The following is a 14,863-nucleotide window of genomic DNA, read 5'->3' on the forward strand; positions in this document are numbered from 1 at the left end:
CTTGTTGTTTTTTTTTTAAGAGGCAGGCTTTTCTTGAGACTGTCATACAAGGCAATGGATGAGGAAACTCTAAAGAAACTTCTAGAGAAAATGTACACTGAGCACAGAAAAAGGCACTTCTCCAAACACCGTCATGGTCACTGACAACTCCAAAGTAGCCTGTTGGGCTCTCACGGGCTGTTTGTTCTGTTTTCTTTGGGGAACAGCTTAGTTTGGACTTAAGCCCTGCTCCTCGCAGAGGCTAGAGGACACCTCGGGACTGCCATCAGTTTCCCATGGTGACGCTTGGAGCAAGTGATGCTCACGGAGGTGAGGAGGGGTGCTGGAGGTAGGGTCCCAGAGCTTGCTTCTCCTCTGGTGGGGTGTGGATGGCTAGAGGCCACTACCCCGGTGGGAGCTTTGCTCACTCCCCATGGAGGGAAAGGTGATCCAGCAGGTGGGCTGGGACCAGACCCCTGTGACCACCTGACTCCCCATAATAGAATCCCTTGTCATCCACAGGCCCGTAGACTGTGACCACATCCCCTGCCCTTAGCGACAGCTTGTCCTTCACCTGGCCCCCTTCTCGCCCATCCTTGGGGTCATAGTCCAAAGCTGCCATCATGGTTGTTGGGGTCCACAGTGATGACATCCTGGGGTTCCCTTGGGGCATAGGAAAGGAGCTCTGGGGGCTCGTGAGCCCCCCAAAGTCATCGAAGGGGGCCATAGGGGGGAGGTACCCTTGCACTGGCAAATGCCACTTGCCCTCAGTCTGCTCTGTGCCCACCTTCACCTCAGCCACCAGGTGCCCAGGTATGGTGCCCACTTGCCCATTACACTCGCCATGGTAGAAGCCGCAGGGGTCCTGAGATCCCCACACTCTCAGCAACTGCCCTTTCTGGAAGGCCAGCTCCTCCTCTGCGACCTCGGGGTTGGCAGACATCACCAGGGGGTTGTAATCAAAGAGGGCCACAAAGACCCTGACCAGAGTGTCCCCTCCGGTCCCCAGTGGGGAGGGGCCACCCCTGGGCATCTTCATGACCTTGCTGGATGGAGCTGGACAAAGTGCTGGGCTCGGCTCCCGGAGCTGGCACATTCTCTTGCCCCCCAGAGCCTGACCTCTCCCATTCTGAGTCCTAAATTCCCTTCTCTGCTCTCGCCTCCTCGTGCCCCAGGGACTGAAGGACATGGCCTCCTCCTCCTGCATGACATCCTGAATGTCGTGGATATCAGACACATACAGTTGGCTGGTATCCAGCCGGAGAGGGACAAGCACTTGGGTGTCTTGCTTTTGCCTAAGGACCTTCTCAAGGGCAGACTTTTCCTGATATATTTCTTTGTTGAGCCCACGCTCTGGGAAAAGATGGATGACTCCCGAAGCAGGGCTCTGTCTAGGGCCCATGTGACAATAGCGGTCTTCTCCCCTCGACTGGCCACTGGGCAGAGGGGGTCTGTGGTTCGGGGAGCTCTGCTGGAAGAGCAGGTCCTTTCTGCAGACTTCCTGGGTCTCTGGAGGCCCCTGGGCTTGGCGGCTGCACCCTGCACTGGCACATTCTTTTTCTGGATCCAGGTTGGGCATCGGAGACTGCCTCCTTGGGGGTTCTTCAGAGAAGCCTTCTAGAAACTCGGCCTGGGACTCCCCGCAGCTTCCAGGAGTGTGAGGGCTGACTGTGGCACTCAGGGGAGCCAGGGTCAGCCTCTGAGAATAGACAGGGACGGTGACTCTGCAAGTAGATGGGTCACCACATGGGTGGCTAAAGGAAGAAGTCTCTGGCAACTGGTGGCAGGTGAAACAGTCATGAGGGATCTGGGCTGGCACCGAATCCAGGGACTCACCACAAAGCGACATGGTTCTTACAGACACACTCTGGCACAGCAGGGGCTGCTGGAGCTGGGAATATTCCAACAGGGTGCTCCCAGCGGTGGCATCGGTGACCTCTGCAACCTTGAGCCCATCAGCATAGATGGCGTAGCCGGTGACCTGGACTCCATTGGATGACCCAGCAGAGTCAATGGTTACAGGGAGCCAGCTGACCATCAGGAGGCCTGGGGAGGCGTGGCGCTCCACCAGCACATCCAGGGGAGGGTCAGGGGGTCCCGCCAGGGGCGTTTTGAAGGTGATGGTAGAGGACGATGTCTTCCAGTGCACCTGCAACGAGTCCCACGGCAGCCGCACCTCCACCCATGCCCGGTACCGCGTGCCAGGCAGCAGGCCGTGGAAGGTATAGCTGCTCACGCCTGCTGGGGTCAGAGCGTGCTCTTGGCCATTGAGATACACCATGTGGAGGTGGCTGCTGCTGCCGTAGACCCAGGTGATCCTGGCTGATGTTGCGGCAACGCTTTGCAGGTGGAGTTGCATGGGGGCCATGCACAGAGCCCCTGTGGCCCCTAGAAGGGGTCTGGAGAAGCCCTTCTCGTTCATACACTGCAGCGCACCCAGCCAGCTGTCTTCTGTCTTGGTATCTGCGATCTCTGCTGCCCCCTCTGTCTTGGGGGCTACCCCCACCATCAGGCACGGCCCCTTGTCCATAGCCCCCTGGGCTTTCCCAGGCAAGAAGCTGTGACCAGTGTCTTCCGTCAAACCTTTGCTCTGTCCAGGTGGGAGCCGAGTGGGGCCAAAGTCAGGGGATTTGAGGGGCAGGCAGTCCAGGATGTCACTGTCTGGAATCTGCTCCACTAGGTTGGACGGCACCAGCCCTCGTCGGCCATCCTCAAGCTCCCCTTCATAAAAGCCGTCTTCATCCATGTCCCCAAAGATATAGACATAATCCCCAGCTGTAAGGGGTAGCTCACTCTCAGGGTGCTCATTAGGGCCCTTAAAAGGATTGTAGCTGTACCGAGCCAGGAATATCTTGAGCTTGGGGGGCAGGCGGGCCTCTGACCCCCCCACTTCCAAGGTGGAAGACATACTGTCAGGCTCCAGATCCTCCATCTCGCTGGCGGTGTCCATATCCAGAGTAGGACAAGATGGTACTGTGGCCCATGCGGACTCCACCTCAGACGAAGAGTTCGACTGGGAGCTAGTCTTCTTGGCCTGGTACCTGGAGTCTAGAGGCCGACTGGCTAGGACTCTGTCAGGCATCTGAGGGGCACTGGCTGGCTCCCCGATGGCAACTGGACTTCCCGGCCGAGAAGCTTCTTGATTCTCCCGCTTGTCTCTGCTGGGCTGTGAAGATGCTTGGTCTGGAGGCTCCGGCTGGAACTTGGTCCTTCCAGGGTCTCTAACTTGAGACTCAGGGACTTGGGGGGCCTCCTGGGGTTCGGGGGGAGGGTGACCAGGCTGACACTGAAGCGCTAGCATCTCCTCGCGAGCAGCCTGGAGATCGTGCAAGGCCTTCCGCAGGTCGTGTTGCAGCTGTTGCTGCCGGTCCTGTCCGTGCGCCGCCTGCTGCAGCAGCTGCTCTGCCAGCATGCCGGCGGCGTCGCGCTCCTGGCACGCGCGGTCCAGCTGCCCGCGCACGTCGTCGTTTTCGGCCGCCACCTTCCGAGTCCAGTCAGCCTGGGCCTGCAACCGCGCATTCTCCTGGGTCAGCCAGGCTCCCTTGCGTAGCGCCGCCTGCAGCTGCGCCTCAGCCTCATCACCGCGCCGCCGCGCCGCCGCCGCCTGGGCGCTCAGCTCCTCGCACTCCCGCCGCCGCGCGCCCAGCTCGAGCTCCAGGGCCTGCACCTGGCGCCGCGCCTCCTCGCTGGGTGCGCCCTGGCCGTCCGCCTCCACTCGGGCGCTGCCGCTGGCCTGCTGGCGTGTCAACTGTCTCTGCAGGCGCAGCACCTCCCGCTGGGACTCGCGCTGCAGCCGGTCCAACTCACTGATGTCGAGCCACTGGGCTTGGGCTTGGGCTTGGGCGGCACCCCCGCCAGGGTGCAGGACGCTGCCGAAGCCCGAGGCGACGCGCGCCTGCAGCAAGTGGCACTCCTGCCTCAGCTCTTCGATCTGCTTGTCCTTGGCCAGCAGCGCGCTCGCCTGCTCGGACAAGTCCCGGGCGCGCTGGCGGGAAAAGGCCTGGCACAGCTCCAGACTGGCGCGGCTGTCGCCCGGCACAGGCGCGCTCATAGCCCGCAGGTTGGTTTCTTGTAGCTTTCGGGCTCGGTCCTCCAGGCGCCGCGCGAGGCCTGTAAGCTTCGCGTGCTTCACCTTGAGCCGCTTCACCTTCTCGTCGGACTTGTCCTGGAAGCCTGCGCGCCGCAGCTGCGTGTTCTCCTCCCGCAGGCCAGAGCAGCGGCGCGCCACCGCGCGCAACGCCTTGGACAGTTCCGAGTTCTGCTTCACCAGCTCCTGGTAGTCCAGACCCGGCGAAGAAGGGGTTAGGGCTTCGCAGGGCTGACTCCCGGAGTCTTCTGGCGGATCGCTAGGTCTTCGGTGCTCCGATGGCGGTAGTGGTGGAGGCGGTGGCGGCGGCGGCGGCGGCGGCGTAGGGGGACTCGGCGAGCCTAAGACGGAGGCGTCTGGCGAAGAGGCCCGCTCCTCGGATTCGGGGGCCTTGGGGCAACCGAGGGTGCTGTCGAGAGAGCGGGAACGCGCTGGTGGCAAGGAATCGAGAGAGCTGGCGCGCGTGTGGAGCAAGCTGTTAAAGGAGTTGGAGCGCCCGTCCCGCACCACGTCTAGGGAGCGGGAGCGCAGGCGGACGCCCCCGGTCGGGCTGTCAGCATTCAGGGATTCGAGTCTACACATGGACTTTGGGGGCCCGTGGGAGTCGGCGACGGTATCGCCGGGCGGCCCTTCCGAAGAATGCACGGCTTGGGGGTCGGGGGAGCCGGGCAAAGCGGGATGCCAGCGGAAGTGCTCTAGGATGTACTTGAGGAAGAGCTGGCGCTCCACGTCGAGCGCCGCCTGCAGGTGTCGGATGCGCGAAGCCTGCTCGCCGTCGGTTTCCCAGCGAAGCTGCGCCAGCACTTCCTGCAGGCGACAGCGGCACTGAGCAGCGGCAACCTCGGGCGCCCCCGCGCGGCCGCAGTAGCCCCGGTTCACCAACTCCTCGGCCAGCTGGCGCTGCAGCTCCCGGGCCTGGCGCATGACGCCGTCGCGCTCGCGGTGCAGCAGCTGCCGCAGCTGCCGCATCTCGGCCTCCTTCCAGCGCAGCAGCTGCCGGATCTCTGCCTCACGCTCCCGCAGCACGTCCTCCTGCAGCTGCCGCAACTCCCGACCGCGCTGAGCCTCCCACTTGGAGCGCAGATGGTCAACCAGCTGCTGCCGCTCCCGCTCGGCCGCCTCCCGCAGCTGGCGCGCCTGGGACGCGAAACGCTGCCTCTCCGCCCGCCCGCGCGCTCGCTCGGTCTCCAGCTCCGCCCGCAGCTTCTCCAGCTCCCGCCTTTGCTCCTCCAGCACCACCGCCGACGGACCTGGACTACCCGGCTTCTTCGGTGTCGCGCGGCCGCCGCCCGAAGGGCTGGGCGAGTCTTTGGTCATGGTGGCCAAGGCCCGGCCAGACGCCTGACCTCGTCTGGCCCAGGCCGCTGCTAGCCAACGGCCACCGCCCCCGCTGCGGCCAACCGCCCCGCGCGCCCCTTCCGGCGATCCTGGGGGTCTCCGCGCGCCCCTTCCGCCGCTCAGCGCCTCTCAGCGCCTTCCCCAACCCTCTGCTGCGGGTGTACTACCCTGAGCTCCTCTCCTGGCTGCCTGCACGGGGCTTGGGCTCCAAACACCCTTGCTCAACTCAGTCCATGTCCTTTCTGGGATGCCCAGGGGTCTCTCTGATCCCAGGCCCTTCCGTGTTTCTGGTGTCATGTCCTTTGTGACTCACCGGGCATACGCTCCCAGGCACTGTGCAATACCTTTCAGGCCAACTTGTACCGGGGCGAGCCCACGCCACTGCTCTGGACCGGGAGGGAAGAACTCCATGTGTGGGTCAAGGATGGGGTGTGAGCAGTTCCTGCCTAGCCCTGGCACGGGTTCAGGTGGCCTGTTTGGTCTAAGTGTCTGGGGACCACAACAGAATACCCCCAAACTTAGAGTTGAGTCCTGAACACCTATGAGGGGAGGGTACGGTCTTGTGACCGCATCCCCAAATTGCCTACATTTCCAATGATCCCAGAGGAGCTGAGCAGTTGGATTCATTATCTGTTTAAACTTACCATGCCCATTTTACAGATGAGAAGTATTATTCAAGATTTTATTTATTTATTTGACAGAGAGGTAGAGAGAGAGCACAAGTAGGCAGAGCGTCAGGCAGAGGGAGAAGGAGAAGTAGACTCCGCTGAGCGGGGAGCCGGATGCAGAGCTTAATCCCAGGACCCTGGGATGATGACCTGAGCCAAAGGCAGACACCTGGGGAAGTTTTTTTTGTTTTGTTTTGTTTTAAGATTGTATTTATTTATTTGACACACAGAGAGAGAAATCACAAATAGGCAGAGAGGCAGGGGGGGGTGGGGGAAAGCAGGCTCCCTGCTGAGCAGAGACCCTGAGATCATGACCTGAGCTGATGGCAGAGGCTTAACCCACTGAGCCTCCCAGGAAGCCCCTCCTTTATTTTAAACACAAATGAAAAGTCTTATTCACATAGTCTGGGCATGGTGCCAACTGAGAAAAAGGAGAAGGCCTCCTTGGAGAACCAAAGCCCTGGTCTATGTTTTCTTGGTTCACTTTTATGATCACCTTGCAAGGATTCTCTGAGAGATAAGGACCTCTTCACGGTCACACTGCCCAGAAGTAGCTTAGTGGGGAGTCAGACTTGGAAAATCCTGCCTCCAGAGTCCATTGGCACTCTGACTCTATCTGCCTAATCTTAGGGTTGTAGCTTCGAAGGGCACTCCCCAGTCTTTCTTTCAGGGGAGGGTTTCACACTTTGCAGAAAAAGAGAAGATCAGTGGAATCCAGAGTGGGGAGCTGGCCAGGGAGGGAGGTGAGAACATGGGCACACCATTGGGGCTCAGCCCACCCTTTGTTTGGCCCAGGAGTGCTCAGGGCTTCCTGCATCTCCAAAAGGTAAGTCACAGACCCTTATGGGCCCATCTGTTTCCCAGCACCATCTCCCTGAGGGCAGCAAGGCCAGAGAATTTCCGTGGCTCTTCCAAGGGGCCATATTGTCAGACGGTTAGAATTTGTGTGCCTTTGGAGGCAAACAGTCCTTCAGCTTCTTGTGCCATTTCCATGTCCTCATCTGTTAAATGGGCTAATATTGCAGCTCCCTTCTGTGTTGTGTGACCTCCCGGAGTTCCCTGACCTCTCTGAGCATCCATTTCTCCAGTTTGTGAAGTTTGACTGAGGTGAGAGCACACAGTGCCCAGAACAGAGCAAGGCTCTGGTTGGCAGTTCACTGATTTTATCTTTAAAAGATTTTCTTTCGGGGCGCCTGGGTGGCTCAGTGGGTTAAGCCGCTGCCTTCAGCTCGGGTCATGATCTCAGGGTCCTGGGATCGAGTCCCACATCGGGCTCTCTGCCCAGCAGAGGGCCTGCTTCCCTTCCTCTCTCTCTCTGCCTGCCTCTCTGCCTACTTGTGATCTCTCTCTGTCAAATAAATAAATAAAATCTTAAAAAAAATTTTTTTTTCTTTCTTTCTTCCTTCCTTCCTTTCTTTCTTTGTCAGAGAGCGAGAACAAGTGGGGGAGCAGTAGGCAGAGGGAGAAGCAGGCTCCCTGCTGTGCAAGGAGCCCGATGCAGGACTCAATCTCAGGACTCTGGGATCAGGACCTGAGCTGAAGGCAGATGCTTAACTGACTGAGCCACCCAGGTGTCCCAGCTCATGAATTTTAATCCCCACCCCTTTTTTGCAGCTAGAGGAGCTGAGGTCAGCAAGCAGAGATCTGACTGAAGTCATTCAGGGCGGCTGTGGTAGAGACAACATGAGGTACCCTTTGTGTACTCTGGGACTCACTCTGGATTCCTCGTGGCAGATGGGAAGCCTCAGAGACCTGGGTGTCCATCCAGGCTCTGCCCCTCTTTGGCTGAGTGACCATGGCTGATTACTTCACTTCTGGCCTCCACACGATGGATGTATTGATAACACTGGCCTTCCGTGGTTAGAGAGAGAGAGAGAGAGAGACACCAGGATGCTGTCTATCTGCTGATGGCCAGATGTGCAAGAGGGGCTGTGTCAAGGTCCGTGTAAGTTCTCATCTTCCCATCCAGGGCTTGGCCTAGACTCTCCAAGCTTCTTCTAGTAATCTAAAGAATCCCCCTGCCTCAAAGGCTTCTGGGCCTTCACATGTGTTGCTTCCCCCTGCCTGGGATGCCTACATTGCCTGACACAAAAATAACAACATCCCCTGCAGACCAGAACCTATTATGTGCCAGGCTTCATGCTAAATGCCTGCCTTTCATTATTTACACTGTCCATTTTGCAGATGAGAAGTCTCAAGTCTCTGAGGAGCAAGAGATTTTTTTTCCACTTACCTAGTGCTAACCTTGTCTTGTCCTTTAGCCTCAGCTTAGCAGTTCCTCCTCCAGGAAGCCTTCCCTGACTCTCTGGGCTGGGTCTGGTCCCCTAAGAAGTCTGTAGCCCTAATGGCCCTACCAGGCACCCCTCCATTTAGAATAGGGATGTATCTGGTATATATCAGTGTCCCTGCACAGAGTGGTTTGGGGGGAAGGAATAAGTGAAAAGTCCCTCCCCAGAAAGGAGGGATAGGGACCCAGAGAGAGGCAAGCAGGAAGGGCACAAAGGGCACTATCCAACCAGGCCACCCAGACTGCCTACCTCCCACATTCGGGTACCACCTGGTGTCAAGGGCTGAAGCCTCAGGCTCTGGGCTGCCTATCAGGGCCTTGGGCAGACACCTTAGGCTGGAGTGAGGGTCAGGCCTCAGTAGAGATGTTGGCAGGATCTAAAGATGTGTATCTAACACACATACATACACACACTCAAGGACTCTCTAGGCCTGGTGGGGCTGGGGAGCTCAGGAGCCCTACTTAAGTCTGGCTCCTCCCTATTCTTCCTGTCCCAGCACATCAATACCTTGCTATTTCACATCTAGACCTTGATGTTGTGGTCACATTAGAGTCCCCCTTTGTTTCTCTTTGTCTATGGTGTCTGTGGCTTCTCTGTCTATGTTTCAGTCCCTCTCACACAGTCATTTCCTCCAAGTAGGTGGGCAGGTGACCTTGGCTCCATCTTCCAGGTGGCGAGAGAGAGGCTCAGAGATGGCACAGGTCGTGTTCTTCAGTACGTGGCTCTGTGGGCTTTGCCTTCTTTGCCGTACTCACGTTCTTCAGATCCCGTTCCCCTATACCACTGGTGTGCCATGGGAGATCGATGGCTTCAGGCAATGCTATGTACCACGATCACAGAGAACTGTGACTCCAGATGTTTTCCGGGAGTGATGCAGGGGGTGGAGGAGTGATGCAGAGATGGCCTAAGCCTTGAACTAAGGCCCTGGATGTGGTAGCCACAGGGAGAGTATATTCATGGAATCCTCACTGCAACTCTGTTGGACAGAGGAGAGTCCGAGGCCTGGTGGGAGCAGGTGGCTTGCCAGGGGACACGGGCAGCTGCGGCAGAGCTGGGTTGTCACTTCTGGGCAGTGGGTGGAACTCCACAGCCTAAATTTCTGCTGCAGTGTCTAGAGGAACCTGCAACCATCAGAGGAGGAGGGCAGGATGCTGCCAAGGAAGAGGACCTTGGGGTGAGTCTCTGGGAACCCCACAGTCACCATCCAGCAGCTGCTGGGGCTGGCACCACCTGTGGCATGTCAGAGGCGTTCTGGAATGTAGGCTGAGTGGATGAGCAAACCAGGGCTTCCCCAATGCCAGACTTCTGCCACCCCCACACTCATCATGTTGTGCCATGATTGTTAATGACCTGCCCATCACTCCCATCAACTCTGAGCTCAGGGAGGGCACAGACCATGTAGATGCATTCTCTGGGTCTCGCTTTCTTGCCTATAATATGAAAGAGGTGGATTACGTGGGTGGCTTTCAAACTGGGTTCCTTAAGGCCTCAGGGTTCCTGAGAAATATTGTAGGATTTTTGGGAGTGGGAGAATGTGCCTGGAGCTAAAGGAGAAATACTGCTTCTACCAGCTTCAACAGAGCATGTACACCTGTTAGTGTAATTTTTTTTTAAAGATTTTATTTTATTTATTTGAGAGAGAGAGACAGTGAGAGAGAGAATGAGCGAGGAGAAGGTCAGAGAGCGAAGCAGACTCCCTATGGAGCTGGGAGCCTGATGTGGGACTCGATCCCGGGACTCCAGGATCACGCCCTGAGCCGGAGGCAGTCATCCAACCAACTGCGCCACTCAAGCGTCCCTAGTGTCATTTTTTTAAAAAAGATTTTCTTCAGGGGCGCTGGGTGGCTCAGTGGGTTAAAGCCTCTGCCTTCGGCTCAGGTCATGATCTCAGAGTCCTGGGATCGAGCCCCACATCCGGCTCTCTGCTTAGTGGGGAGCCTGCTTCCTCCTCTCTCTCTCTGCCTGCCTCTCTGCCTACTTGTTATTTGACAGAGAAAGAGGCAAGCAGAGGGAGAGGGAGAAGCAGGCTCCCCGCTGAGCAAGGAGCCTGACATGGGTGGGGCTTCATCCCAGGGCCCTGGACTCCTGACCTGAGCCGAAGGCAGAAACTTAACCAACTGAGCCACGCAGGCACTCCTTTTAGTGTTATTCTTTAGATTTTAAGGAAGACTTTGGCTTAATAAAGAGGTATGTCACTAGAAACGAGTTTGGAAACCTCTGGTTAGAGACCCTCCTGTCTATTACATGTAAACACACATTGCCCTGACACTCAGTAATTCCACTGACCCTGAGAGAAGGTACCTGTGCCCCTCACGTCTTGGTTCACCCCACATCACCAGCCTTATGCTCCATGCTGTCTCTCTCCCCAGCACCAGTCTGTGACCTTTGGACCATGCTGTCATGATGTATGCGATCTTGGGCAATCTGGTTCTCATCCTCTGCCAGCCTGGCCTAGCCCTATTTTAGCTCTGCGGCACATGCCTGGAGCTCTTGCCTGGCCTTAGTGAGAGGCAAAAACTCCATCCAGAGAGCCAACCCACTGGAAGATTTTTTAAAAAATGATTTTATTTATTTGAGAGAGAGACAGAGAGAGCACAAGTGTGTGGTGTGGCAGAGGGAGAGGGAGAAGCAGATTCCCAGCTGAGTGTGGAGCCCAATGTTGGGCTCAATCCCAGGACACTAAGATTAAGACTTGAAGGGGCGCCTGGGTGGCTCAGTGGGTTAAGCCTCTGCCTTTGGCTCTGGTCATGATCTCAGGGTGCTGGGCCTGCTTCCCCTCCTTCTCGCTCTGCCTGCCTCTCTGCCTACTTGTGATCTCTCTCTCTCTCTCTCTCTCTGTGCCAAATAAATACATAAAATCTTTAAAAAATTATAATAAAAAAAGATTAAGACTTGAACCAAAATCAAGAGTCAAATGCTTAGCTGATTGAGCCACCCAGGCACCCCCCAACTGGAGGGGTTTTAAGCTTCCAAACAGACCCCTTTAGCCATGGGGAATACCTTTGGTCAGTCATTTGGCTATTGCTCTAGGTCATGGACAGTCCTTTTTTTTTAAAATTTATTTTTAAAGATTTTATTTATTTATTTGACAGAGAGAGAGAGAGAGAGAGAGAGAGATCACAAGTAGGCAGAGGCAGGCAGAGAGACGGGGGGAAGCAGGCTCCCCGCTGAGCAGGGAGCCCAATGTGGGGCTCGATCCCAGGACCCTGAGACCACGACCCAAGCCGAAGGCAGCGGCTTAACCCACTGAGCCACCCAGGCGCCCCTCCTTTTTTTAAAGATTGATTTATTTAGGACACCTGAGTGGCTCAGTAAGGAGCCTGCTTTTCCCTCTCTCTGTCTGCTGCTCCCCCTACTTGTGCTCACTCTCACTCTCTCTGTCAAATAAATAAATAAAATCTTTTAAAAAAGAAGAAGAAAGATAGGGATGCCTGGGTGGCTCATTCAGTTAAGCGTCTGCCTTTGGCTCAGGTCATGATCCCAGGGTTCTGGGATGGAGTCCCACATCGGGCTCTCCCTCTGCCTTCTACTCTCCCTGCTTGTGTGCGCTCTCTCTCTCTCTCTCTGACAAATAAATAAATAAAATCTTTTTAAAAAAAGATTGATTTATTTCTCTTAGAGCATGAGAGTGGCGGGAGGGGCAGAGGGAGAGGGAGAGACCGAGTCTTAAGCAAATTCCCTGCTGAGCACAGAGCCCAATGCAGAGTTCGATCTCACGACTCCATCATGACCTGAGCCAAAAATCAAGAATCAAAAGCCCAACTGACTAAGCCACCCAGGCACCTCAAAGGGACAGTCCTTCACCAACTGTTTGTTGAGTACCAATCTAGTTAGGGCAAGGTGGCAGGGAAGCATGTGAATTTCCTCACTCGCTAAGCACAGAGAACCCCCAGTGGGATTTGTGAAGGAAGGATGGAAGGAAAGTAGGAGGTTGGGAAGGAGGATAGAAGGGAAAGAAGGAGCCCTTTAGGTGAGTTGAGCCTCCCAGACTTTGGCTTCCCCCTTACAGTCAAAGTGCAGACTTGGGCTTGATGCTCTGACTAGCTGAGTGGCTGAAAAGCTGATTGACCCTTTGAGCCTCAGTTTTTTCCTTTGTAAATGGGGCTGATAACAGTTCTGCCTTCAAAGGGCTGTTGGGGGAGTCAATAGAAAACACTTGTGCATTTGTACTCATGGGAACCCAGTAGACAGCAGGCTGTCAGGTCAACCAAGTGAGCCAGCATGGTAAGCTGAGGCTTCAAGAATGGTTAGCACTTGGGATGCCTTGGTGGCTCAGTTGGACTCGATCTCAGCTCAGGTCTTGATCTCTGGGTTGTGAGTTCAAGTCCCATGTTGGACTCTCTGCTGGGTATGGAGCTGACTTTAAAAAAAGAAGAGAAAGAAGGAGAAGAGGGGAGGAAGAAGAAGGAGGAGGAGGAGAAGGAGAAGAAGAAGAAGGGGAGGAGGGAGGAAGGGGAATGGGAGGGGGAGGAGGAGGGTAGGGGAAAGGAAAGGGGAAGGAGAGAGGAAGAGGAGAAGGAGGAGGAGGAAGAAGAAGATGAAGAAGGAGGGGGAGGGGGAAGGAGAGTGGGTTTGGGGGAGGAGGAGGAGAGGAAGAAGGACTAGCATTTGCCAGCTGGATAAGTGGTGTTGCAGGGAGGGAATGACAAAGGCATCCCAGGCAAAGGGAGCAGCAAGAACAGAGGCAGGGAGTGTGGAGTAGTCAGAGAGAGAGAGAGCACAGGCAGACAGAGTGGCAGGCAGAGGCAGAGGGCGAAGCAGGCTCCCTGCCAAGCAAGGAGCCTGATGTGGGACTCAATCCCAGGTCGCCAGGATCATGACCTGAGCTGAAGGCAGCCGCTTAACCAACTGAGCAACCCAGGCGTCCCGTGAAATGGAACATCTTAGCACTGCTCTGTGGTGCCAGTGAACTTGGTGGTGGGTGTAAATGTGCAGTAACCAGTGCCAGGCATACAGTCAGCCTGCCGAGGAGCTCCTTCCATCCCTGGCCCCTCCTTTGGCCATTGTCAGACTTCTCCTTCAGGTTCTCACACCTCCAACCATTGCCACATTCTGGCATTCTCCTCGGTGCCTCCCCAGGATGCTTCGAGCTGCTTGAGGGCAGGTGCCACCTTTGTATCTCCCTCTCAGAGCCTAGCAGGACCCTGTGCTGACTGGGAGAAGAGAAAGAAGAACGTGGTAAGGTCTAGCCAAAGCATCTGGAGTCCAGGAGGAGGAGGAAGACTGGAATTAGAGGAGGAAGAGGGGGCTTTTTTTTTCTTTTTTTTTTTTTAAAGATTTTATTTATTTATTTGACAGAGAGAAATCACAAGTAGATGGAGAGGAAGACAGAGAGAGAGAGAGAAGGAAGCAGGCTCCCTGCTGAGCAGAGAGCCCGATGCGGGACTCGATCCCAGGACCCTGAGATCATGACCTGAGCCGAAGGCAGCGGCTTAACCCACTGAGCCACCCAGGCGCCGGGAAGAGGGGGCTTTTAATGGAAGGCTCAGGAAAGTGGCACACAAAGGCCAGGTCCAAATGAACATGGTCTGTCTGAGAGGAAGGGGATTGGTGTGACCAGAAGCCAGGCCTGCCATGGGGAACAATAAAAGTTTTGTTTTATTTCTTTTCTTTTTTTTTTTTTTTAAGATTTTATTTATTTATTTGACAGACAGAGATCACACCCCAGGACCCTGGGATCATGACCTGAACCGAAGGCAGAGGCTTTAACCCACTGAGCCACCCAGGCGCCCCTTTTCTTTTCTTTCTTTCTTTTTATTTTTTTTTTAAGATTTTATTTATTTGGCAGAGAGAGAGAGAGATCACAAGTAGGTAGAGAGGCAGGCAGAGAGAGAGGAGAAAGCAGCCTCCCTGCTGAGCAGAGAGCCTGATTCAGGGCTTGATCCCAGGACCCTGAGATCATGACCTGGGCCAAAGGCAGATGCTTAACTATCTGAGCCACCCAGGTGCCCCTTCCAGGAGGGGGGAGCTGGCATTTGAGGTTCCAGTGTTGGCTCTTATACTATTTCCTCAGTGAGGCTTCCATGACTTCCCAATGAAAAGTAGTTTCCCCCATTGGCGCCTGGGTGGCTCAATCATGATCCTGGAGTTCCAGGATTGAGTTCTGCATTGGGCTTCCTGCTCAGCAGGGAGTCTGGTTCTCCCTCTGACCGTCCATCCTCTTGTGCTCTCTCAAATAAATCAATAAAATCTTAAAAAAAAAAAAGTAGGCCCCCATAATCACTTTCCCATCACCCAGGTTTCTTTTCTTTTTTTGATTTTATTTACTTGACACACACAGAAAGAGAATAAGCAGGGGGAGAGTAGAGGGAGAGGGAGAAGCAGGCTCCCTGCTGAGCATGGTGCTGCATTGTGCAACTGGATTCCAGAACCCTGGGATCATGAACTGAGCTAAGGCAGACGCTTAACTGACTGAGTCACCGAGAAGCCCCTCAGTTTCCTTTTCTTCACAGCACTTATCAGTGACCGAAATAATCTTGGATATTCAATGATCTTATGCAACC

General features: G+C 55.5%; 1 protein-coding gene across 1 annotated transcript; it reads right to left on the minus strand.

Moving 5' to 3' along the window:
- Positions 1 to 403: 403 nt before the first annotated feature.
- On the minus strand, positions 404 to 5,383 carry LOC122903196 (RIMS-binding protein 3A-like). The gene has a single exon (XM_044243776.1). It carries the CDS (start codon positions 5,381 to 5,383, stop codon positions 404 to 406), a length of 4,980 nt encoding a protein of 1,659 aa, XP_044099711.1.
- Positions 5,384 to 14,863: the final 9,480 nt, after the last annotated feature.

This window comes from Neovison vison, chromosome 3 (assembly GCF_020171115.1).
Source record: "Neovison vison isolate M4711 chromosome 3, ASM_NN_V1, whole genome shotgun sequence".
NCBI lineage: Eukaryota > Metazoa > Chordata > Mammalia > Carnivora > Mustelidae > Neogale > Neogale vison.